A 27323-nucleotide genomic window follows, 5' to 3' on the forward strand; every position below is an offset into this window, starting at 1 on the left:
ACCACCAGTTCCTTGGTTTTACTGGCGTTGATCTGGAGGTAGTTCAGCTGGCACCAGTCCACAAAGTCTTGAGTCAGTCCTCTGTACTCCTTGTCGTCCCCATCAGTGATGAGGCCGACTATTGCAGAGTCATCAGAGAACTTCTGCAGGAAGCACTGGGTGGAATTGTGGGAGAAGTCTGCAGTGTAGATGGTGAAGAGGAACGGAGCCAGAACCGTTCCCTGTGGGGCCCCCGTACTGCAGACGACCCTGTCCGACACACAGCCCTGAGTCCTCACATACTGTGGTCGGTCGGTGAGGTAGTCCAAAATCCAGGTAGTGAGGTGATGGTCCACTCCAGAGTTCTCCAGCTTGTCCTTCAGAACCGAGGGAAGAATAGTGTTGAAGGCACTGGAGAAATCAAAGAACATGATTCTCACAGTGCTTCCAGCGGTCTCCAGGTGAGCGAGGGAACGATGTAGGAGGTGAATGACGGCATCATCCGCGCCAATGCCAGGCTGGTAGGCAAACTGAAGTGGGTCCAGTGATGAGCTTGTTAGGCGCCGAAGCTGAGCCAGGACCAACCGCTCCAGGGTCTTCATCAGGTGGGATGTCAGAGCCACCGGCCTGTAGCTGTTGAGGTCCTTGGGGCGTGAAGTCTTTGGCACTGGTACAACACAGGAGGTTTTCCAGAGCTGTGGGACTCTTCCCAACCTCAGGCTCAGGTTGAAGAGGTGCTCCATCACCCCACACAGTTGGTCCGCGCAGGACCTGACGACCCTCGAGCTGATGCCATCTGGGCCCGCTGCCTTCTTGCCATTAATCCTCCTCAGTTCCCTCCTAACCTGGGTGGTTGAGAGAGACAGGCTGGAGCCTTGTGTTGAGTGTGTATTGGATGCTGTTGTTGGGGGTGGGGGGGAGTGAGCAGGGTGAATAGAGGAGGTGTGAAGTGTCTGAGATGTCAGAGGTGGAACAGCAGCAGTGGGGGTGGGTGAGTCTGCAGCCGATGTTGTAGACTGTCTCATGGTTGAATCAAATCTGTTGAAGAAATGATTCAGTTCATTTGCCCACCTCACATCCCTCCCAGGCAGAGAGTTCTGCTGTTTGTGGCCTGAGATGGTTCTGAGGCCTCTCCAGACTTCACCAACGTTGTTTTGCTGAAGCTGGTTCTCCATCTTCTGCCTGTAGCTGTCCTTCCCATTCCTTATCAGTCCCCTCAACTCTCTCTGCACCCTTTTCAACTCCTCTTTGTCTTTGGATTTGAAGGCCCTCCTCTTCTGCTTGAGGACAGCTTTAATTTCTGGGGTAATCCAAGGTTTGTTGTTGGAGAAACACCGTACAGTCCTGGTAGGTACGGTGTTATCCACACAGAAATTAATATAGTCAGTAATGCATGTAGTAAGGCTGTCGATGTCCTCTCCATGGTCGTCACAGATCACCTCCCACACAGTCGACTCAAAACAATCCTTAAGAGCCTCCTCGCTCTCCTCTGACCATCTCTGCACTGTGCGGGTGGCTGGTGGCACCCTGCGCACTAAGGGCTCATACACAGGGACAAGGTGCACCAGGTTGTGGTCAGATTTGCCCAGTGGAGGGAGAGGTGATGAACTGTATGCCTCTTCAGCATTGGCATACAGTAAGTCCAGTGTTTTATTGTCTCTGGTTGAGCAGGTCACATACTGGGTGAAGGTGGGCAGTGTGGAGTCCAAAGAGGCATGATTGAAGTCCCCTGATATTATGAGAAGGGCTCTCGGAGATTGTGTTTGCAGTCTGCTGACCACTGAGTGGAGAGTGTCACAGGCTGCATCCGCGTTGGCCGAGGGGGGGACATACGCTGTTATTGCGATAACATGCGAGAATTCCCGGGGCAGATAGTACGGACGCATGCTAACGGCTAACAGCTCATATGACTGAAGCTATGAGGAGTCCTTTATTTATGAATTGCTGCTGCTAGTGGCTTTGTTATTGGTGCAAGACGGATGAGAGGCTCTTATTTGTAGCCAAGGTATGGCCAATTATGTTAAACTTTATGATCTATGACTGACTATATCACTGTGATGTATCGAAGGACTTATAGAATGTATTACATTTTTCTATTAGTCAAATAAGACAAAGAGATAATAAAGAAAAATGACAGGACAGTGATAAGATGAGGGACAGAGATGAAGGGCCAGTCAATGGTTCGTGATGCATCATCTAGCTGTAATAACACTCTGCTTTACCCAGTGCTCCTCGTCCTGCCTTATAAACCAATTACCCTACTTCTTCCACCTCCACATTTTCTTATATTGCTTCCTCTATATTAGTCAAAGGAGCTTGCAAAGAAAAGCGTCTGGACTTCTTTAAGTTACTTGAAGACGTTTCACCTCTCATCCGAGAAGCTTCTTCAGTTCTAAGGTCAAATGGTGGAGAGTCCCAGATATAAACCTAGTGGGAGTTTCTTTGCAAGCTCCTTTGACTACGATGACCTGGATGACTGAGAACCTTCACAGACATCTTCCTCTATATTACCTTTTCATCCCTTCCTCATCTATTCACTCCTTTCTCTGGTCATATGCCACTGTCTTCTAACTTACCAAATGAAATTAATACCAATCTTTTTGTTCCAGGCAGTGATTTTCTTCTTCAAGATGTTTCATAACCAACATATTACAACCAATCCTTATTTAAATGTCCTTGGGAAAAAACAAGCAAACACCTTGTTTCTGTTTTTCTTTAGTCCATTTGCCCTCATGTTTTCAAAACAGCAGGATTTTTTGAAGCTTATAAAGCCATTTTTCTTTTCTTTTCTTTCTTTTTTTTTTTTACCAAAATTAATTCAGAGTTCAAACCCACTGGCTGAGGCCTGGAGATTGCATGATTTTTCTATTCACTAGTTTTTTGATTGCTCGGCTTTCTTTGCCGAGTTGAAAGATGCGCATAAATTCCAAACCAGCCACAGACATACTAAAACATATAGGAATCAATGCTGGAGCTTCAAGGTGTAGGGATATTTTTTACTTGTTTATGCTGTTTCGAAATAGCGTGGTATTTGGAAGATGGACCGGTAGCAGTGAGAGTAATTACAACTTGAAAGCCAGGGTGTTTTTAAAAATACGTGTGGAGACATCAGCAGACACAGATGTTATACCCCAAGGTGATTCCATTAATCGGAACAATAATTGGAGAGGAAATAAATAAAGCAACTGATAAATTAGACTTTCGTAGGCTAACCTGTACTATTAAAAATATTTATGGCCCCAGGGGTTCAATGAGGAATTAAAATAACCCAGACTAATGGATGGTAGAAATCTCATTGACAAATATACTACAAATGGTAAATGGCCTGTATATAGCGCTTTACTAGTCCCTAAGGACCCCAAAGCGCTTTACATATCCAGTCATCCACCCATTCACACACTGGTGATGGCAAACTACAAAAGGTCTCTGAATAAGAAAATAATAAGGAGAAAAAGGAAACTGTATTGCTAAAATAAAGTGTGTGGATAAGGGGCTGCTACAAACCTATTTTTAGACAAAGTGTGCAATCCAAGACAACAGCTTAAGTCCAGGTAAAACAAAAATGCAGACCTGAGATGACAAGATGATTACAGAATGATGCAACTAAGACAAACCAAAGCTTTAAATAGACACAAGAGAGGGGAAACTCCAGGGCAGCAAGACACAGCTAAAACTAGTCAAAGACAGTGAGACAGTTGAAGTAAAACTAAATACCATGCATGCAAGACAAGGATGGAGACTTAACCACAGGGAAACACGGGGGGAACAAACTGAAACGCCAAGAATCAAAAATAGACAATAACAACCAACTAAGCTCGACTGCTAAAAGTAAAACCGAGAAAACCAGTCAATATATATACAGCGACACTATGTCAACAAGAACACCAAACTCAAATGATAAAAGCCATAGAGTAGCTGAAATATAATCAATAATAATACAACTTAAAAGTCAATAATTCAGAATGAGAGGTTGAAGAGCCAGAACTAAACACGAACATTGCAAAATACTTTGAAAAAGGTGCCGTAATGCACAATAACATTCAAAGAAATGCAAAAATGCTCCTCTGACTCAAATTGAACAACATGGGAACTTAATATAAGTGGTTTAAAAAATGGTGAAAGCGTATTTCTGAAGAAACGTTAACAATCACTAAGAGTACTTTGGTGTGTAATCGTTAGGGTTTCATGTTAAATGATATTACAGCACGAGAGTCTTTCGAGTCGTTCGATTTTCATTGTTTTTTTAATCTTAATGTATTATGTTAGTCTGTTGTAAAGCGCGTGTGTACATTTGTCGTCTCTTTGTAGACAGCACAAAGAATAGGTGCTGCTGCTATGCAAAGGCTAAAGGGGCATCTAAATAAAGAAGCATGTTTTGAATTTGCTTAGATTCATTTCACTTTATCTACTCAGTGATTCTGGAGAGGATACTTATCCAGCTCTGTGTACTCCTTTTCTATAGTAACACAAACAAACAAACCTGCCCCCTCATCTTGACTTGTGTTGCATTGTGGGCAAGCACGAGGTCAAGCACAGAGCCTTGGCTGGATGTATACCGTATAGACTCCTCCCACACAAACAAACTGCCCTTCTTGCACCAGAAAAAAATACACCCTCAATGTTAACCTTTTGCTCTCAGTCTTTTCTTGGGCATACTTTTCCAGGGATTACTGTGCTGGAAATATTATTATAATGTGTGCAGTACAGTAGCAGAATACATTTCCTATAGACACCCGGGCTCCAGTAACACTTGGATTCAGAGAATAGCCACAGCTCTGCTGCAAGAATGTTCATATGTCTATATATGCATGCACAGCGACTGCACACTGTGCCATACTCTGCAAACCATACCCACTCCAGGGGAAACAGTCAACCTCACAATATGTAGCTCAAAGCTGAAATTATAATCAAATATTGGCTAAAAATATTACCTCCCCCCATATTTTAGCACCCCATGTCTTGTTAGCTGTTAGAAAGCTATTGCATTGGCAAGCTGCTGTAGTTAGCCAAGGTACTTGCCAAGTTAGTGGAGAGCAGTGAATTGTTTTCTCTGTATTGGATATTACATACATACATACATACATACAAAAGTAGTCTGAGCTAATCATCTGAAATCATTTTACAATTAGGCTCCCAAAGTTGTACTTCATAGCCAGCAGCAGCCTTTTTTGCTGACTTGCGCTCTTTTCCAAACCGAGAATCTCATAAGCTCAATTTATATGGCTTGAAACGCTTCTTCAAAACCAGCCACTCATCCCTAGATATTTATCATCCTCTTCTCAGCCTGCACTCAGGGCGGTTAAAGGCTGCAGTGATGAGGAACCTCCTGCAGGTTTGAGGAAAGGAGCTGTCTAATTATTGCGGTCTGTGTCAGATCTCTGTAAATAGAGTCAGCATTGTCTGTGCGTCTGTATAGCGGCATCGTTTCTTCTCCCTGTGCAAGAGGAGCTCCGGTATAGTCAGACTATTTCTGATACAATCTCCGAGGACTTCATTTCTCTCCCTCGCTCTGTCTTTCTTTCCAACTCTATCACACGCACACACACACACACACGCACATCCTGACACACCTTCTCGCTTCTCCGTCGCTTGTTCTTACATTACATTTTCTCTGACATTCATACTCTCTTGATTTCGCCAATTCCCTCGTGCACAGAGACATACATACCAAAATCCTGCCTCCGCTGCCTCTGTGCATCTCATATCTTTTCATAGCCTCATTTACATAAGGAAGTTGTGTTTCAGGAAGTTAGTTTGAAACCCCTTCAGTACTGCGAATCCCTTTGAAATGTATTATGTAACACCTAATGCAAATCTGGTGACACACTGTAAATATTTTATGCCATAGCAGTCGTTGCTGATGCCCTGGAGAAAAGTTTATTCCTGCCTTAAAAGGCGTATTTAAGACTAGAGTAGCACAGGCTGTGCATCTAATTGAAAAACCAACCTTTTGTCGTCATTATGAAAAAATGTAGCATTTTAATAAAAAACTTTTAACTTTATTTTCTTGCTTTGCCTTGCAAAATGCAGTGACCTCAAATAGCTGAAATTTCGTGCTTGTGGGAAAGGATCAGGAAATTTTTCTGTTACTATGAGAGCAGTAATTACCACAGTGTGAAATCCTGCTGACATATTCTCCTTAAGAATAAGACTTTGAAAACTCTGCTTTCTTAAGACCGTTTACATCAGTTTAACTTTACTGGGCTCGTGTGAAGCCGATCCACCCTTGCAATAAATCTGTGGGAGCACTGACATTTCTACATTGTTTTAGAGGAGCTCCTCATCTGAAGGAATTTTTGGGTTTCAGATTTAAGGACCATTGTTGACTTGGGGCTGGTGTGCAGGAAGGTATCTGCTGTGGGTTCTGCAGCTGACATGGTTAGAAAGAATTGCTCTGATGAGGTTTTGTTACAGCAGACCTAATTTTGAATAGACCCAGGCTGCTCTCCTCCTGGCTGGAAGTTCTGTTTGAAGGTTCAGGTAATACTGCCTTTTGTCCTGCTTTTGTCTCAGTGGCTGAGTGCCTTCACAGTTTATGCATTTCTCTGTGTGTGAAACTACTGATCTACTTTATATTAATGTGTGAATGAGAGTGTATCCCTAATGAAATGTGATTTGAATAAAAGAAATAATGCTGTACGCTACATAGGTGTTTAAAGAATGCATCGTTAAATATATAAAATAGCTTCATAGTTTCTTTATGCCTTTGTAAATATAGCAACAAGATAATAGTTGCTATATGTAATCAGCTTAATCCATCACCTATAAACAACCAATCAGTTCTCCATTTGGATGGAGCCTGAACTAAAACAATTAAAACAATTATTGTTAATGTGAGCTTGTGGTATGATGAAGTGTTATTATTATGTACGCTGACATGATATTTGCTTAGTCTGAGGTCTATGTCACAGGATTTATGTAGTTACACTATAATTGGGAAACTTCACTATGCTGAACTTGTCTCTTTTTATATTAGTGTTTAATTAAGCTGTAACTATGGAGTGTTTTTTTCATCTTTTCTTTTCATCTCTCTGTGAGCTTTTCAAACAAGCTTTTCTTCACAAGCACCACAATGACAGTTTATTTGTTTCATCTTTGTACCGTCATACATCTACAGTAGCTGGTGATCTGCAATGGAATTTATCAAATCATTTATTATATCAATTCTTACATGTTCTGTGTCTTGTTAAAGATGCAATTTTAAATATTTTACCAAACTGGCCACTTTATTAGGCACACCTTGATAGTAACAAGGTACTGGAAACGTTCCTCTGAGATTTTAGTCTGTGTTAAAATGATAGGATCACAGTTACTGCAGATCCATCATGTGAATCTCTTGTACTACCACATCCCAGAGGTGCTTATTGGTTTGAGAGCTGGTGATTATGAAGCCAGTTTGATTACAAAGAATTCATTGTTATGTTCAAGAAACCAGTTTAAGATTATCTGAGCTTTCTGATGTGGTATGTTATCCTGCTGGAAGCGGCCATCAAAACACACATAAATGGTCATCAATACTCAGGTAGTCTGTGATGCGATGATGGACCCAAAGTGTGCCAAGAAACTATTATATCACTCTAATACCACCTGTCACGAGCTGAAAGCAGGGACTCAAGCGCAGAGCAGGTTGATGTCTCAGAACACGATTTATTTACACACCCGTGCAATAATATATACAGTGACGGGAAATTCAGGGTTCCAGGGGATTAGGGGAAGGCTCTCTCTCTCTCACGCTCGCTCACGTCCTCACACACGTTCGTACCGCGGGGAGGTCACAGGTCCGGGAAGATAAGCTGGAACAGGGAAAGGGAGACATCAATCACAAATCACGAAGGCATAAAGGTGTAAGACCACGGGAGCTGGAAAGGTAGACTAACGTCAGTAGCGCAATCATCCCGCGATGAGAGGATCTGTGACCCAGCCTCAAATAGAAGACGGATAATCAGCTGATCGCCAACAGCTGTGAGAGCCAAGGGCGGGAGCCAGCTGTGAGCTCCGCCCAGGCAGAGAGATAGGGGGAGAAAGAGAGAAAAAACACAAGTGTAGCCTTGTGAGGCCGGCTGGGCAGGCACGGGGACCATGACACCACCAAAAACAGTAGTTTGAATACCATTATATTGTTTTTACCAGATTCTGTCCCTACAATCCAAATGTTGCAGCTGAAGTTGAGACTCATCAGACCAGGACATTCTTTCCAGTTTTCTATTGTCCAACTTGTCCATGCAAATTGCAGCTTCAGTTTTCAGTTCATAGCTGACAGGATCACCACCTAAATTTGGTCTTAGCTGCTATAGTCCATCTGCTTCAAGGTTTAACATTTGCATTCAGAGATGCTCTTTTGCATATCTTGGTTGTAACAAGTGCTTATTTGAGTTACTGTTGTCTTCCTCTCAGCTTAAGGCAGTCTAGCCATTCTTTTCCGACCTCTGGCATTAACAAGCCATTCTTCTCCCAGAAAAATGCTGCTCACTTGATTTTTGTGTTTTGTGGACCGTTTTCTGTAAATCCTAAAGATGGTTGCATCCCAGTATATTAAAAGTTTCTGAAATACTCAGACCAGCCCATCTAGCACCAACAACAATGCCACATTCAAAGTACATCACCTTTCTTCCATATTGTGATGCACGGTTTGAAGCTGAAGCGATCTTCTCGATATCGAGGCCTAAATACACTGACTGTCTGGATCTGATTGGGTGAAACTTGGACTAATGAGCAGCTGAAAAGGTGTACCCAATAAAGTGGTCAGTGAGTGTAGCTTGTGCCAGTGATAGCAGAAATGCGGATCAGTTAAGAAAAAGATAATTAACATCCACATCATACCTAATGTGCTACCTAGAGATTAAACCTGTATATCAGTAAGCATTTCATCATAGTAGCATATATTGCTTGCCTGTCATGCTCTACATTTAGTGGACCCCAAAGTGCAAAAATCCTATCTTCTCCAACAATTATTTATCTGAAAATATGACAATGCTACTCCCAGAGGACCCCTACATGTGATTCACAGCAACTTTTCTGCTTCAAGCAGAAGCAAAATGATGTACTCCCTCAAGACACAACGAAGACGTACTGAGTTTAAATGAACAGATTGTATCAATTGATATTCATAGCAACATAGTTTATAGAGTGGCAGATGCTGTTTCAGTCATTGTCTGTTAGATTACAGATATCCTGTGTGTATTGTGTGCTTTATTCACCACCAGTCTTTACGCCTTGAATGCTATGACTGTAAAAGATGGCTTCTCATAAAAAGCTAAAATTAAAACACTGATTTATAGGACCTGAACGGATTCTTCAGTTGGCCTTATAGGATAGCCAGAATGATTGCAGATGTAGATTGAATCTACATAACTGCAGCATTTTGATAACACAGTGCCAAAAAATGTTTTACCGCATCACAGCACCACAACTATATCATCAAAACTGTAAACATTTTTTTTTTTGCTATTAATCCATAAATGTTTTCCTCACATTTGCCCTGTGATGCACTCAGCTGCAGTTTTTCACATTTGAACCTGTGCCCACCGGCTTGTAATAGCCGACTTGGATGGAGTGATTTAATCTGACTACAGGTCACAACTAAAATATATACCTTGATTGACTGCTTGGGGAAAGAACTGCAGTTGCATGGGGATGAAAGCAGTTTGGGGCTGTATTTACGATAAGAGATAATGGAGAGACCATTAGAAGGATAATAAACCACCGAGAGATAAACAGGAGGTGGAAATGACAGCGATATAGAGGAGGATATAGGAAATGATACAAGTGGATTCATTTTGGATCAGTGAGTGGGAATGACATAAACTACATTAGGGATGTGAGGTTAAAGGGGAGGAAAAACTATTTCCTGGTGAGATTCCTGCATGATTGGTTGGTAACTTTGAGTAACCCAGATTCAAACAAAGTTATAACAGAGTGATGTCCACAGTTAAAAAAAAGTGAAACACTTTTTGCTTTGCTGTTTCTTTGATGAATAGTGTTTGCATTATTCCAAAATGTCCTGCATCAAGACAACAATAGGAAATAACAAGGAGCACTCAGGGCTCCATCTCTGGGCATCATTAACTTTTAATTGTATAATATTTATTTTTGTGTACATGCATTTTTTTCTTTGTTCTCTTTAAACGTCAGAGAAAATCTGATAAGGGTATCATGTTTACTTTGATTATATAAACATTATGTAGGAGTACTTAAAGGGTAATAGGTATTCATTTGTAAATAGCTAGACATGAATAACTTCACTATCATTTTGACCTTCAGATCAATCTTTTGACCTTGATATAGAGAGGTCAGAGGTCAAATGTTGTATGGTATTTAAATCTTCATACAGTACTTTCTCATAGTTTCTAAGGCTAAGTTATCAATTTTTGATCAGTAAATCATTAAGTTGACCTTCAAGACCTTGTTGGATGTAAACCAAATTTTACTGGATCGTTTGCGTGAGCCCACGCTACAACCCTACGAAGTTTTATCATAATCCACCAATAACCTTTTGAGCTATTGTGTCTACAGACAGAATGAAACGCACAGAAATGCTCCCAAAAGCATAACCTCCTTGGCAAAGCTAATAATACTCTTTAACACAGACAGACCTGCTTTGTTTAATTTATTTTATCAGACTCTCAAAGACTGTAGAAAAGCTCAACCTTTATCAACCTTTACACTTAACACAATGTTTTTTCCTACAATGTGACGCTACAGAGGTTAAAAACATTGTAACACATTAACAGCTCTAAATAAAAAATGGAATAAATAATGAACAGGTAACCCGATCTTTATTCAGTTTTGAAAGTATCAAATATGTTAGAACAATGGCGACCTCTGCCACCTCTTTTTTCTTGAACAAAAAGAGAAAATAATAAGCTCGCTGATACACAGACAGTAACTAGAATGAAACAGTGAAGAGAAAGAAAGTCTGTGTTTACATGACATTTATTTTACAGGTATCATAGTTGCGGTTTATAGTCTCCATGAAAGTCACCAGTTGATTAGTTAGTATCAGCAATAGCTAGGGATGGATAGAGCGGCTGTGGCATGCGAGACCTGTCGGTGGTCTGGAGTTACTTTACACTGAAAGCAGCAAAATATAAAAAAAAAAAAACAAACAGTTTTACTGATTCTAAAATGCACTAAATCGGATTTATATCGGTATTGGCAGATATCCAAAATTATGATGTCGGTATTGGACATAAAAAAGTGGTATCGTGCCATCTCTACTAATAGCATGATGCCTGTCACAGTTTCATGTATCATTTACATGCTAGTACCCAGTCCATGGACTTAACTACACACCAATGCCTAAACTGCTTCGGTAATTTGACATGTGCTGGTGATGCACTTGTTAAACGTGGCCATTCACAAAAATCAAAACTTGTGACAAACTGTGTGCAAAACCCTTTGTCTTCTCTCCCCGGCTTACAAAGTCAGTAAAACCAACTTCTGATCAGTTTGTACCGGCTCACGTTTACACCTGTACCGATAATATTTTTAGTGGTCCCAGAGTTTCAGAAGTTTACAACATTTATTACGTGTAAGATTGCCAGAGTAATTTGCTAGAGGCCTCCCATTCAAACAACAACGACAATGAAGCATAAATAAATGTGATTGCTTGCTGTGTGCTAATGTACTATTGAGGGTTGTTATGGTGAGGTGGTGGATGGAAAGGGTCCAGATGTAACTAAATATGTATTTGGATAAGGGCTGAATAAATTAAACTGAACAAAGCATCCAATTATTATTAACAATGCATTCCTGGGACAGTTTTGCATACAAGCATTGTTATCTGAAAATAGCTAGGTGTTTTTTTTTTTCAAATTTCCTCATTTCTCTGCAACTGGAGTTGAAGCAGGGCAGAATTTTTAAACGGTGAATTGCTAATTTAATTATATTGCCTTTTTTGGTATCAAATATGGTTTTTATTGGTTATTTAGACTGAGATGTAGGCATTTCAGGGACATTAGACTGCAATACTTCACCCAAAGACATTTTTACAAACACAGAGTATTGTAGCTCAGAATGTCTTTCTAACCTAAATGTAAGATAAAAAACAAAACATTTCAGGACTTTATGTGTTTCTTTTTCTTATCGGTGTGCTCTTGAAAGCTCTTAAAGGAGGGAGAGAAAATACGGGAACAGAGGAAAAATCAAAACAGATTAGTGTGGATGAAAGAGCACAGCTTCAGGTGGAAGGCAGCAGAAATTGCAGAAGAAAATGAAACGAGAAAGAAACAGAAGCGAGAATCAGAGGAGACAACAGGCTTTGTCATCTCGAGTGAAGGCTCTCGTGTCGCTGTCGTGACCAAGCGAGCAAGAGGAAACGTGAAGGGTAATAGAGCAAGGAACATAGCAGCCTCTGGCAAACATTATGAAAAGGTCAGACTTGATGGAGGTGTGACACAACACTCGAAACACGGGGGGAGAGATTAAGTTAGAGAAAGTCAAATTCATAAAAAAATGCATTAAAATCAGGCGGGAATAGATCAGGAGAGACAGGGTGGAAAAAGCTAAGAGGAAAGCACACACACACAAAAGCAGGCAAATAATTAATATAAAGATTTACTGGCACGAGCTCACTGTCAATCACTTTATGCCAGCTCCAGTTTTATGTTCCCAAAGGATGTTTGCTCAAAAGCACGCGCTGGCCTTCGTGCAGCACACACTTCAAAAGACGAGAACACCTCTCTGTCCGGAGTCAAATAGTGTTTAATTGCACTCTATTATCTCAGATAAAAGACTCCTGTACATCTCTGAGCCCATTAGTGTTTGGATGAATTATTGTTGTGTGATTTCGTTTGTGATTTTAGCAAATCACAAATGATAGCACAGTGAAAGGCCCCGCATGGTTTGAGACTAATGGTTTCTAAATTAAAGATCAAAGATCTGAAACCACATGAAGGCCTGAGAGAAAAATGTGATTAACACTACTTCTATACTCGTCAAACTTCTGCTTTTTGTGTTGCTCGTGTTGATATTTCAAATAGCCCATTTTAAGTAACCAGGTAGTATGGATTCATGCCTAAATGGCCAAAATGTTGACTTTAAGGAAATGAATTACCTTTAAAGGTTGCATGCAATTTAGTAACATGTAATTACAATGTAACAGGTTAAATTTAATGGAAACTGGTCACATGGAAGCTACTTGATTTTTATACAGTCAGTTCACACCAAACGTGTCCTCCTTAGTGATAAATTATTTGAATAAATGAAGCTTTGATCTGATTATCTTCCAGTTGCGTTTTACTCAGAATTATTGTTCCATGTTTATGAGGGAAAAGAATGATTTGAGTGTGTAAACATTTACAAACATAACTTCATCTGTCAGAGATGTATTCAAACAAACCAAGATAAAATACCTTTATAGTATTTGAAGACATTCCTTAAAGGACGTTTGATGTACTAGTGTGTTGTACATGTGTAGTATGGTTAAGCCTTGACTGAGACATTAATTCCTGTCACATGTGAGGGTGTAGGGAAAGTAGAAAAAGTAAAAAGCTTTAAAAACAATACTTTACAGATGTTACGTGAAGGACGCTGGAAGATGTAGTGGGACCTGTACAGTAGGTGGAGAAACAAGGAATGAACAAGATCCTTGACAATTACCTTTATGCGCTCTTTCCAGTCAAATACAAGCCTGTAATTTTGTGTCTGCAACCTTTGCTGTAAATCAGTGTGGCAGGCCCTCATCAGACTTGAGTTTAAGGGGATTCTTACATTGTGATCTATAATAGGAAAACGTCTGTAATTACATCTGCTGGGACGAGGTGCCAGAGGTGGCAGTTGTTAATAAATACATTAGTCTTGAAATGAAATACACTGCACAATGCACGGTTAAAAAAAATCTGTCATATTTTAAAGCCCCAAACTGTGGTCAAGTTCTATTACCAATCAAAATCCACGATTCATCAAGTCTTTGTTCTTTAATATGACAGATGTAAACGTGTGAGGTTGAACGCTACGTGCCATTACAAAGTAAGAGGTAAGGTGGGAGGGCAGAGATAGGGATGAGCAAATGAGATGAGTAAACACGGAGACTTGTTAGCAATCAGGCTGCCATTGTGCAAAATCCAACCCAACAATTTTCAGTTTTGATATCCCCGCTAGCCAGTTGATTTCATTGCCTGGGAATGAATGAAAGAGCATGTTTGTTTGTGCATGTCAAAGGCTTCACATGCAATCACATTTGCAAACGTAGGGATTGTAAATGTGAAAATAACCTTGCACTCTTAGTGAACTTTTCATTTCTAAAGCTAGAGTAAGAGTCTTTTACATACAAATGAATGTCTATTAGAGGGTTTGACAAACAAGCTCACTCAGTGCTGATTAAGGCCATCAGGTAGATCTCTCTGAAGTTCACAAAACGCCAGAAGTTTTTAATCTGTTCCCCTGTGTTTTATGTTAACTGACAATAAATGGTTTGCCAGAGCCGAAGAGCAGAAGACGGTAGCAACAGACAGAGCGTAGGCTACAGCAACGAGGGTTTGTTAGGAATCATCCACTGCTTCCTATTAGATTTTTTAGTGAGCATCGTGTAACGACACTATATAATGAGGTGACCCCACAATTACTGACTGCGTTATCCCAAATAAATAATACAAGTAGTAGAATTGTTGATTAGTGACCAATGGTTCTACATTGTATTCCTCATAGGGGATAATAATAAAAAACCAGCATACACTACACATGGTGCTTCAGGTAAAAACGAAAAGTGGTAGATGGTGAAGCCAAAAAATTATTAAACATGGTTGGATTTCTTTGTGAAAGGCATAAACAATAACTTAACAGAGATTGTGTAGTTATTCTCATTGGCTGATGGGGGACACAAATGTTCTGCAGTGCTGCAGGCGCCCATGTTTGCTTCATGAGTGGGTCTTATCAGTCACTATGAAGTAAGCTAGGGTCGCATACCTTTTGTGCTCCCTCCCCGCTGCCACGGCTCCCTCACTGTAATAGACTTTTGAGTATTTGTGTTCTTTCGCTCCCTGTTACCTTTGTTAGTGTGCTGTTTCTTTGTGCTTCTAGTTCGCCTGTTTCTTGTCTCTATCACCATGTTTATATTAGTCCTCGTGTCTCAGTGTTAGTTATTTGCCTTTTTTTACTTTCTGTTTTACATTTAAAGCCTTGTTCTTGTTTTACCTTCTGCTGTTTTCGGTGACTCACCCTCATTAGTTAAGTTTGTGTTTGTTTTCTGTCCTGTTCCCACCTTTGTCTCCTGTTTTTCTGTTGTGCTCCTGCTCATCATACTTGGTGTTTTTTTTTTCTGTTTTGTGTTCCCAATCTCTGCGTCGCTATCCTGCTTTGGACCCTTTATCCTGATCCCTGATATGGGCAGTGCTTTTGCTCCTGCTCTAATATGAATGTACCTCACAACACCCATCTTTCAGTGTTTTCTACCACTTTGACTGCCCTATAACGGTGACAATGTTAATGCCATTTACCCTAAATCTGATCTCAAAACATGCTAAAAATCTACATTACTAGGACCTGGGGTTTATCCCCTTAAAGAATCCAACGTTTTGACTTGAATGAATGAACATAGCTGACATGAGAACAGACGCCACTATGAAACATTGATGTTAAATGTGGGGTGGCTTATTGTTTTCCTTCTTGTGTTAATGCTGGCTTGCATCTAATTTGATATCTAATTATTTGCAAGGTATCATGGCTTTGATGCCGGGAGTGGTGGTGAAAAATCGCCGTGACGATGAGAGGAAATTCTTGATAGTCTCTCATCAGAGAGGAGTTTTGCATGTTTGATGTGAATCTGCAGTGAGAGGGGGACGAGTGGAGGCTGAGAGAGACAGATGAAATGTGATGCAACAAAAAAAGTCCCCAGAGACTACAATGTGACAAAAGCTCAAACTAGATACCCGAAGAAAGGAAAAAAGGGAAAACCAGAAAACCAAGGCACAAAATGAAGAGCGCACAAAACTCACAGTGATCTGAATCAGCAGATCAGATCACTTTCTGTAAAATTGTCAGATAAGGCTCTGCACTTCTCAAGTGGGCTTCTGGTTAAAAAAATTGTATCATCTTAAACATGACAAGAATATACCGTATGTGCACATAAATATTAGAACATAGCTGAGTATAAGTGACTCATGTCAAGCTGTCAGCATGAGTAACAGTTGTTGCTTTTTTCTTCTCTTCCTTTTCCAGAAATCTGCTGGATAAAGACACATTCTCAAAGTCAGATCCAAGTGAGTATTTTGTAAAGACTTCTCCTATTTATGGTACTTTATTATTTTTCTACGCCTGCTTCTGGTTGTGGTCGTTCTCTACTTCTCCTCTGTGTGTTTTTTATCGATATGTTGCCTTGTAGTTTGGGAAATCTTTTTTTTCCCCCCTCAGTGTGCTGTGGCTGTTTGTTCACTGCACTGGAGCTAAAACCCTCACATTGATTTCCCATTTGGAATTTGCCTCCATTTTTCTAATTCTCACTCTCTTTTCTTCCTCTCTCTCCCCCCCTGGTTCTTGTTTTCTCTTTCTTTCACCAAATTTCCTCTTTTTATGTCCCTCCCTGGCACTTTTTCACAGTGTGCGTGCTCTATACACAAGGTGTTGAAACCAAACAGTGGAGAGAGGTGAGTGTACACACGAACATGCACACACAAATCAAAAAAGAAAGAACATACAGCGTGTCCAATTAAGTTCTGGCCTTGCTCTCTGTGTGCACAGGGGTGGAGTGGTGGCACTCCAGTTAAGACATTCAGCTCATGGTTTTCTTTCCCCCTTTTTCTCTGTGAGTGTTTTTTGACAATTCATTAAACTTGTTCAAGCATCAGTCGTCTTAAAATGCCAAGGAAATATTCCCTAATTGGAGACTTCAACCAACAACAAAAACCCTCACACCATAATGATCAATATGCTGACATTTTGGGGACTAAACAGCACGCTGCAGATTCGTTAATCCACATCTTAGTGAGGCTTGTTTGGTTTATGCGGCATTACCATCAGCTCTCTACTTGTCATCTCACCCTTCTGTCTGTTTGTCCAGTTAATGAAACCTAATTATTTGGATTGCAGGTGGAATTAGCAAAACACATAATGATACAAAATAAATATGTGAAGTAAAGTGTTAAATAAAGTATTGAAGCCAAACTCTTTACCTTTATGTCTTTGCAAATACTGATAAGCAGCTGACATCAGAATGTTTATTATGGAAGAAATTCCCAAATGTGGCACATAATGAAGGTAATAATGATAATAATAATAATAATAATAATAATAATAGCAATTTAACTCAAAAGGATGTAGTTGACAATATTCAGCATCTTTCCTGTTGTTAAGATGAACAGTTTTAAGTAGATACAAGTGCATGTGTATGTGGCCCGTTGATGTTTCACAGACCTCCATTTGTATCCAAAAACTATTAACAGAAATGGGCCAAGCTGCTGCTTTCGATTAAATCGAACGTGGCCATTGTAGTTTATTTTAATAGAATTTTTGTCCTATTGCAATAAATGCTGACTGCAAGACCAAATTAAAATATATACAGTGTACTGTTTATGAACTAAGCCTGTAATAAATTTGTCACGGGCATGGTAAATATTTTTGTATATAAATATCTTTTATTTGTCAAGTTAAAGAGTGTCATTGTGATTGAAACTCTATTTTTCCAAGAGATATCTGGCTGAAGGGGCAGCAGAAATTGCAACAACTATAAGCACAAGTAAAGAAATAAATACAGGTGACACTGGACATGAACTTCAGAAGCAGTCACACTGAACAAGAGAATCTCTCCTCAATCCTTTAAATCAGACCTACACTCACCCTTCATAACCAGGTAACAACTGCAATAACAATTTCAGATTCTCTTATAGATTATTCAAGAAAACGAGAGCCCCCCCCCCCCCCATTCTTATTTTTTGTGATGTACATTTATAGATAACAACAGTAATTGTAATTTAGCATAAGAAAAAATACATTTTGATTAAAGAGCTGGTGCATGCTGGTGGATAAACCATTGCAGAAACATAAAAAAGTTTTAATTTGGAGCAGCTGTGCCATAAACCTTACATCGGATGCTGGTCTAATAAATTCGTAATGCAATACACTGTACTGTGTATGCACATATCTGAAAATTATAGAGTATTGCTAGCGCAATTCTTTAGTGTAAAAACACAGCAAATATGCTGTAAGTGAGAATACATGTTTGGCTTACAATAAATTAAAGTCATTAAATCAAAAAATCATAAATCAAAAGTGAGTTTTGCTTTAAAAACTATTCCCGTTAGAGAACGTCTGGTCCAAACCTTGCGAAGATAAATAGAGTTTGACACTAGATCAGGGGTGGGCAACTCCAGGCCTCGAGGGCGTCCTGCAGGTTTTAGATGTGTCCTTGAACCAACACAGCTGATCTAAATGGCTAAATTAGCTCCTGCAGTTCTCCAGAGGCCTGGTAACGAACTAATCATGTGATTCAGGTGTGTTGACCCAAGGTGAGATCTAAAACCTGCAGGACACCGGCCCTTGAGGCCTGGAATTGCCCACTCCTGCACTAGATAGTCGATTTTAATGTTCTGTAATACAAACAGGCAACAAAAATATTAAAAACTATCAACCAAGACAGCAATGAAAAAAGAAAGTCATTAAAAATGGAACTGTAACGTGATGAGTATAGCATGATATTAATTTACAGCTATGTTCCCAGTGCCACAGCCGTGATTTCACTTGCATCCCCTCCAAGGCTGGACGTGCACAGTTTGATTGATTCCTCATCAAACACTGCTCATTGTCCAAATGGGCACAGATATTTTCAATACATGATAATTTAATGTAATTTGTTTATTTATATGGTATATGGCTGTTTTATTTATACACTCATCTGCTGCTCTTATGTTTACTCACTCCCAACAGATGGCTGTGTGGGATTAATTCAAAGGTAGCTGAATTATTGCTGACAGCCCTGCTCTTTGGGTGTGAAAATGTGTATGCATATGTGTAAATCCTAAGCGCATATGCATTTGCATATGCACAGTAAAGGTCCCTTTGCCATCCACTTCTTTGTTTTTTCAGTTTGAATGCCTTCTAATCCAATCAAATACACAAAATGTAATTAATATAATGAGCATTTCACTTCAGTTTATTTTCACTTCAGATTGCACTCCATCTTCTGCTGTTCAAATCAAATCAAATCAAATCACTTTTTATTGTCACATCACATGTGCAGGCACACTGGCACAGCACATGCGAGTGAAATTCTTGTGTGCGAGCCCCACAAGCAACAGAGATGTGCAAACACAACAACACAAACGAGCAAAATACAAGAATGGCCAACCTGAAACTAATAAATATATGTACAATATATAATAGTGTATGCATTTCTGGATGTGTATACTAAATATTTTCCTACGTGTGTGTGTGTGTGTGTATACACATTTTTACAAATTAAATAGTAAAAAAATAAAATAAAATAATAATAATAATAATAATAATAAAATATATAAAATATACAGAGTTGAATATGTGCAAAACAAGTGGCATTTATATACAGTGTGGAGTGCATAATGTTGAAGTTCCAGTAGTGAAGCTGAGGTGTCTATGACGTGTTCAGCAGTCTGATGGCCTGATGGAAAAAGCTGTCTCTCAGTCTGCTGGTACGGGACCGGATGCTGCAGAACCTCCTTCCTGATGGAAGCAGTCTGAACAGTTTATGGCTGGGGTGACTGGAGTCCTTGATGATCCTCCCCGCTTTCCTCAGGCACCGCTTCCTGTAGATGTCTTGGAGGGAGGGAAGCTCACCTCCAATTATCCGTTCAGAGCACCGCACTACTCGCTGGAGAGCTTTGCAGTTGTTCACCAGGAAACATTTAAATCAGCCCTCTCCTTGCGGACATGAACCATCGCATCCACAGTCATATTGTCCAGTTGTATGTGTTGGAGCGGCTCCAGGTGATGCTGTGTGAGCGACACTGAGCGCCTCCGATTGAACAAGCAAAGCTAAAACAGGTGACTCACCAGGGACTGCTAAATAATGCTTTCTGACAGGGCCCTCTAGCACACCGGTGGGGCCACGTTTGACGATTATTTCCATCTCCTCCGGTATTTGGTGCACACTGCATTATGCCTGCCATGCTAATACAGGTCATTCTTGATGAAGAGTATGCACATCACTTTATACAACAGACTAGTGCATAGATAAGTTATGTGTAGACTTGATTCTCTTCGTTGTGCACTCATTATCCTCTACAGTACATTAAAGTGCTCCGGATTTAGTTGTAGGATACTTTTAGGTTGATTTTATGCTCAAGATGATTCAGTGCTTTTTATTGCTCCAGTGGTTATTGTTTTAAAAACAACTAAGTGACCTTCAATAATGACTCCCCATCCAAAACAATGGAGAAAATAAACCTGAATATGGACTCTAGTATCCAAAACCAAGTCTGAAAAGGTCATAGGAGATGTTTACCAGGCACAAACATACTGTCGAACAATTTGAGGTATTACTGACTAATACAGCCCAAATTGAGAGCACTCTTAGAAATACACTTCTTCCTGGAATCGTTGTGTAAGTGTACCTCGGGTAATTAGACCGTATACCAGAAAATCACAGCTGCAAAAAGTCTCAGCTCTAGCTTCACTGAGTTTCCACAGTATGTCCATACAAACACAGTCACATTAAGGATATTTGTGAACCATTTGCTTCTCCTTACAATATAACACAAGACAAGACCTATTAAATGTAATCCAACCATCCATCCATTTTCTTCCGCTTATCCGGGGTCGCAGGGGCAGCAGCCCAAGCAGAGAAGCCCAGACCTCCCTCTCCCCAGCCACCTCCTCCAGCTTATCCAGGGGAACACCAAGACGTTCCCAGGCCAGCCGAGAGATATAATCTCTCCAGCGTGTCTTGGGTCTGCCCCGGGGCCTCCTCCCGGTGGGACATGCCCGGGAAACCTCGCCTAGGAGGCGTCCAGGGGACATCCTTGTCAGATGCCCGAACCACCTCAGCTGGCTCCTTTCGATGTGGAGGAGCACCGGCTCTACTCTCTTCACCACAACAGACCGGTACAACATCCGCATCACTGCAGCCGCTGCACCAATCCGTCTGTCGATCTCCCGCTCCCTTCTGCCATCACTCGTGAACAAGACCCCAAGATACTTAAACTCCTCCACTTGGGGCAGGGTCTCGTCCCTGACCTGATCCGGCTGCCTGTAATGTTAACACTTAATTACATCAACTTATTTTTAGGTTCATTAGATGAATATAAGGCGTAGTCCTAACGATAAGAAACTCTCTCCAATAAAAAAAAAAAACTAAACAAAAAACCTACTTAAATCTGGTGGAGTTCCCCTTCCAGGTTGTCTCCTTGTTTACTTTTGGCCCACTTACTGCTTTCAGATCTCTCCCTGAAAGGCTCATTCTGATTTTCCTGTGGACCAAACGTTGCTCAGAGAGCTGCACTGCAAGGGAGAAAACATGAGGGGAAAATAGACCAAATTTAAATTGTATTTTTTATCTATTTTCACAGGTGGAGTCGCTGAACTGAATGGTTGCACCTTATATGTAGTACATACATACAATGAAGGACTGTTGGATATATAAACAAGTAAAACATAGCAATGGAGGTGCAAAGTTGCCGAGTGATTACTGTATGCTGTGAGCCAGTCAGAGAACAGCTAATGGAGATTGATGATTTCTATTATTTTTTCCCACCGTCTGACATTATCTGCTACTACCTGCTATGTGAATGAGTGTGCGTTTGTGTGTTGGTGCACATGCCTGTTTCTGCGTGCATGAGTTTTAGAATTTGTTTGATGTGCACACATATACCCAGACTTCGCACAATCACAGCTGTGGCTCGAAGCTCTAACAAACCTTGGGAGTTGTTTTCCCATGAAGCCATGCAGCACTTATTGTGGAAGAAATGGTTTTCAGCTGCTTGTTTTACTCTTCCTCCCTAAACTCTCTATCAGTCCTGGGGAGCTGCTCAGTATTCTTCGTGTTTCTGTGTCTTTTCTTTGTCTTGGGGATTTCTTTTTTAAACTCACCCCAATGCTTTTCACTGAAGGCCAAAACAGACAGAAAGCTATCTCACACTAATTCACACTACTGACTCCAACATGCTCATTATATGAGCTCTGTGTTGCTGTCTGCTGAGCCACAAAGAACAGAAAAAGAACTACAGCACATTCAGATGGCAAAAATCTGCACTGACAATTTGTGTGTGTTAAAAGAAAAAAAAGGTTGTTTATGCAAAGTATGATGGTCAGCATAATTAACTCTTAGCCATATTTGGGATAGAAAAGCCAAAAAGATAATAATGGATTATACATGTTTTATTACTGTTCTCCTTTGCCCATTTCTTAATTTAACACCATGATCACTTGCAATGAGACTTAGGGACATGGTCACATTTTCAACACGAGACACTATCGGTCTCTACATCAGCGGACCGAAGAGTTCAGATGCCATAAGTATATGCGTGCCAGCTGCCTTGCGTCTATGTGTGTAAATGTCGAGGGTGCCGGTCAGGGACTTCCTGCCAGATTCTCATTAGCCAGCTCCAGCAGCCCAGCAGTATCTAATGAACTCTGCAGCACGGTATTGTCTCTTCCACTCAGCTGGGAAATCACGTATGGTGCTCATTTTTGCAATCTCCCGCCTCTTTACTAACATGTGCTCACAACCTCATCAACAGCTCCGGGTGCTTCGGAAAAAAACTCAGGGCAGAACACAGATTCAATATCAGTAGTCCTGCCCTCCTATTTTTAGAAAGAGGGATTCGACAGTGGTGCAATATCACAGAAGAGTGAAGTTTTCTATTGGTGCAAAGTCATCGTTTACTCACACTCGCTCACAAAAGCTGCATTCCATGTTATGGGAAGATTAATCTTTGCAAACAGGTTCTGTTTACCTCTATGAAGAGTTTCGACAGACTTTCTGGTGAGTTATGAGACTGTGGAAAACAAGAGTGACTCTGAAAAGGCCGTTGCAGATTTGCTTTAAGCTATGAATGTTGTGTGGAACTCGTTGAAGTTGCATGCTTATTCCCATACAAATAAACATTATTGCACTAAAAATACTACAGTTTGCACATATTACAACATATTCTTATTCTGAACTCATCACATACTGACGCTTGCTCCTTGTCACATTTTGATGCACTTGGTAACGCTTTACTGACATTTTCAACTAATGCAAAAAAATCAGCAGTAGAAGGCCAGTGTGGTGTTATACAAACTCTAGATGGAAAGAAGTTTTTGAACCATGTCTGGAACCACACATTCTTCTCTTCACTTAAATTTCACGGTTTGGTTTTCATAACATTACCTACACATTAAAGGTCAAACACCTCTCGACTGCTATGATGCTGATGACACCAACACAGCACGTTTGCCCTCTGCCTCATGGTGTCTATTTCACAGGCAGACCTGTTGTAGTCTGTGGAAACAGTTTGTCTATATACGATTCGCATCTGACTCGATGTCATTATTGCATTATTGAGCACAGGTTGAATTTTCATCTTTCTAACAAAAGAAAGAATTCTTGCCTCTGACATCTGTGCATCATTGTAATATTAGGCATGAAGGAATGAAGATGGATTTGATTAAGGAAATCAATTAAGAAAAAATATGATTAATGCCGCTCATTACAAATCAATTAATGCTGTTCCTTGTTGTGATATAAGGATGAAATGAATATTAAACCTATCACAGGAGGTGTGGCTTTAATAGATGTAGCAATAACGTCTTTTTCTGAGCTATAACAAGAGCCCTACAGGCCCAGAGCATGCTCACATGGCTCAAATTTAGAAATGTAGAAGTAAGATGTGATTTATCTTGTGAAGTTCTGGTGATATTACCAGCAAATAACTATGACTAAGCTGAGATGTTCAAACCGCAAACAGTTTATAGCTGTGCTGGCAGGAAACCATTAAATGTGACATCAAAAACATGCAGCCATGTACAGTACAGAGTAGACTCAGTATACACAGGAAATGTGGTGCAATCTCCAGTGTGTGTGTTTTCTTGAATCCATTTTGAGGTAATTTCATTCTTGTGTTAACTGCTCTCATCTGACTCCACTGTTTTTATGTTTGTTCAAACACCAGAGGGCTCAGACTTAGTATAAAGTCACGAATGAGGCAATGTGTGCTTTAAGGCTTCACTATTTATTTTTATTTTATTAAATATAAATCTGTGGAGGTTTTAACTGACGCACACTCTTTAATCAGGCAATCACATGGGAGCAACTCCATGCATTTAGGCATGTAGATATAGACAGGATGATTTTCCGAGGTTCAACTTGAGCATCAGAACTGAGAAGAAATGTGACTGAAGTAACTTTGAATGTGGCATGTTTGTTGGTGTCAGGTGGGCTGATTTGAGTATTTATCAAACTGTTGATCTACTGGGATTTTCCCGCATGGCCATTTGTAGGGTTTACAGAGAATGGTGACCAAAAAGATTTTTAAATATCCAGTGAGAGGCTGTCCTCGGGGTGAATATCCAGTGTTGATCTCAGTGGTCAGGGGAGAATGGCCAAACAGGAAGGCAGTCGCAACTAAAATAACCACAACCAGGAGAATGTCTTTGAATGCACAACACGTCGAACCTTTAAACAGATGGGGTACAGCAGCAGAAGACCGTGGTTGGTGCCATGTCTGTTACACAGGACAGAACAGCATACTGAGGCTACCTAAATGGGGCAATATAAGACTGGGGTTAGAATTTGGTATAAACAACTTCAAAGCATGGATCCATCCTCCCTTGCTTCAACAGTTCAGGCTGCTGCTGGTGTAATGGTGTAGGGGATATTTTCCTGGTTCACTTTGGACCCATTAGTACCAAATAAGGCACCATTTAATGGCACATCCATCCCTTTATGACTACAGTCTGTCCATCGTCCAGTGGCTGCTTCCATCAGAATAACTCAAATCATCTTAAACAGGTTTCTTGAACATGCCAATGACTTCACTGTACTCACATTCACCAGATCTCAGTTCAGCAGAGCACCTTTGGGGTGTGGTGGAATGAGAGATTCACATCAGGGATGTGCAGCTGACAAATCTGCAGCAACTGTGTGATGCTATCATGTTAATATGGACCAAAATATGTGGGGAATGTTTCCAGCACTTTGCTGAAGTGAAGCATTAAGACCGTTCTGACTGCTATAGTGGGTCCAAACCATTACTTGTAAAGTGTACCTAATACAGTGGCCAGTGATTGTGCATATACTTGGAGTTTCTGGGCCTTTGTCAATTGTTCTCTGGCATATTTCCCTGCATTTGTAATTTAGGAGTGAGAAAATGTAGGAAGCCCTAATGACTGCTTTCCTCCTCCTCACCTCTCCTCACTCTTTTCTCATTTTTACCCTTCTGACTGTTTTCAATCCAAAGCTCTGACTCAAACAGTGTCCCCATTTCCTTCCCTCCAGCAGTTTTTTATCCCTTTCCCCTTTTCCCCTCCAAGTCTACCCATAACTTTTCCCTGTCCACACAGGGCGTCTTACATTTTCCTTTTCCTTCCGCGAGGTTGATGTATGCGCTAACCTGCTGTAATTAATACAGGAGAGGGGTGAAGATCAAGCATCCGGGAAACCCACCCTTGATTTCATTTGCACAGCAGAACCATGTGAAAGCACCTCCATTAATCAGGCCTCTGTGACTGTGTGCATACACTTATGTAATAAGCCCAGGAAAGAGATGAAAAGGGCAAGCACACACTAACTGTATTTGTTTTTAAAACTGTGTTTCAATGTCTTGCTTGTTCTTTCATCATTCTCTTCTGCTGACCTCCATCTGTCTTTCTCCTCCTACAGTTTGGCAGAACAGAGGTGATAGACAACACTCTAAACCCCGACTTTGTTAGAAAGTACATCTTGGACTACTTTTTTGAGGAGAAGCAGAACCTTCGCTTTGACTTGTGAGTGATGTTTAGTTTTCATTATTTCACTTCCTTTTCTGCACCATCTGCCTACACCGTTTAGTTAAGTTAAGAAACTGACCATCTGCCATACCTGACCAGAAAATACAACAACCCTAACTATGCACAACAAGACTGACCATGCCAAAATATGGAGGGGATCTAAACATTGCAATGAAATGGCATGTCTTTAGTTTTATTTAGATAACTGCATTTATTTACACCAGTGCATAACAAATGTAAATCTCAGCATTTTTCATATACATCATAAGGTAAGCCTTACAATTCAAAAAAACAAGACAAAAGCAGCAATTCTCTTTGAGGAGCACCCTGACTGTGGTGAGAAAAAAACCCCAGGAAGGAACCTGCTATAGATGATGTCTGTCTAGACCTACTGGGGTGAGGGGGAAGCAAAGAAAGAAAAGAAAAGCACCTTCAGATCAGGATCATGCGGACCTGGAGATGTTTGCAAGACTTTCAGAGAGAGAAAGGCCAGAGAGGAAAATGCACAACTTAATGAAGAGGAAAGAAACACAATTTATGACACGAACAAGGCTACATGAATGCATAGAGGAAGAAATGAGATAAGAGACGTGCTCCGTGCTTGATGGGAGGTCCAGCAGCAGCCTGAGCCTATAGCAATATAGAAATGGGATCTCTCTTGCTACTTAATATCTTCAGAACAACATATTGTAGAAGCTTTCCGGGAGCTATATCCTGATAATAAAGAATTACAACTGCTGGTCCCAGAAGTAACTAATAAATGGGATTGTTTTCAGCATCATTCTAAGAAGGCATGTTTGTAATGTTAATAATGCTGGACGGCTCATCTGTATCGCTACAGATGACTTTAAATGCATGAGTTAAAGGAGATATTCTAGTCAAAAATGACTCAGTGGAATCAGCAGTGCTAGAGGCCAAGTTAATGCCATGTTTTTAGGGCCCAAAACAGAGATTGAGATCACCAATTGCCAATAGAAATATATGCATTGTCAACCAGCACACGACATTGAACCTCTTATATGACTTTTGGAAGACTTTCAACATCTGATAAATATGACCAGCACAGTGCTCGTCTTTTGAGTCAAAGCGCGATATGATCAGTGGTGTCAAATGCAACACCGAGATCCAGCGTGATAGCTATAGAGAGGAGTCCATTGTGTGAGGATATGAGAAGATGGTTGATGCTTTTTACCCATGCTTGTCTCTGAGTTATCATGCTCTCTGAATGCTGAATGAAACTCCTAAAAATGGAACCATTATTGCATGCTAATCTAATACAAATAATGAATAAAATGAGTAAAAATAATCATAAATAAAGGGTGTAATGGATATTTGGCAGTAATTGGCCAAAACGCCCTTAATCAAGGATTTTTCAATTAGAGATTTGACAGCAATCTTAAACATCTGCAGACTGTTAATAAAGATAAAGTGATCATATTTTGGTATAAGCACATGTTAATTGAGAGCAGTTGTTT

The 27323-nt window shown here is 40.4% G+C and overlaps 1 protein-coding gene across 2 annotated transcripts in view; it reads left to right on the forward strand.

The window, feature by feature from the left end:
- cpne5b (copine Vb) overlaps window positions 1-27323 on the forward strand; it is a 142435-nt gene that overhangs the window by 14240 nt on the left and 100872 nt on the right. For both annotated transcript variants that reach the window (XM_085353967.1, XM_085353966.1), the window contains exons 2-4: window positions 16135-16175; window positions 16513-16559; window positions 25742-25845. In XM_085353967.1, coding sequence (XP_085210093.1) covers window positions 16135-16175; window positions 16513-16559; window positions 25742-25845 — 192 coding nt within the window. The remainder of the gene's footprint in view (window positions 1-16134; window positions 16176-16512; window positions 16560-25741; window positions 25846-27323) is intronic.

This window comes from Diplotaxodon limnothrissa, linkage group LG5 (assembly GCF_057381915.1).
Source record: "Diplotaxodon limnothrissa isolate DT_005_m linkage group LG5, D_limnothrissa_male_GT1.1, whole genome shotgun sequence".
NCBI classification, from domain to species: domain Eukaryota; kingdom Metazoa; phylum Chordata; class Actinopteri; order Cichliformes; family Cichlidae; genus Diplotaxodon; species Diplotaxodon limnothrissa.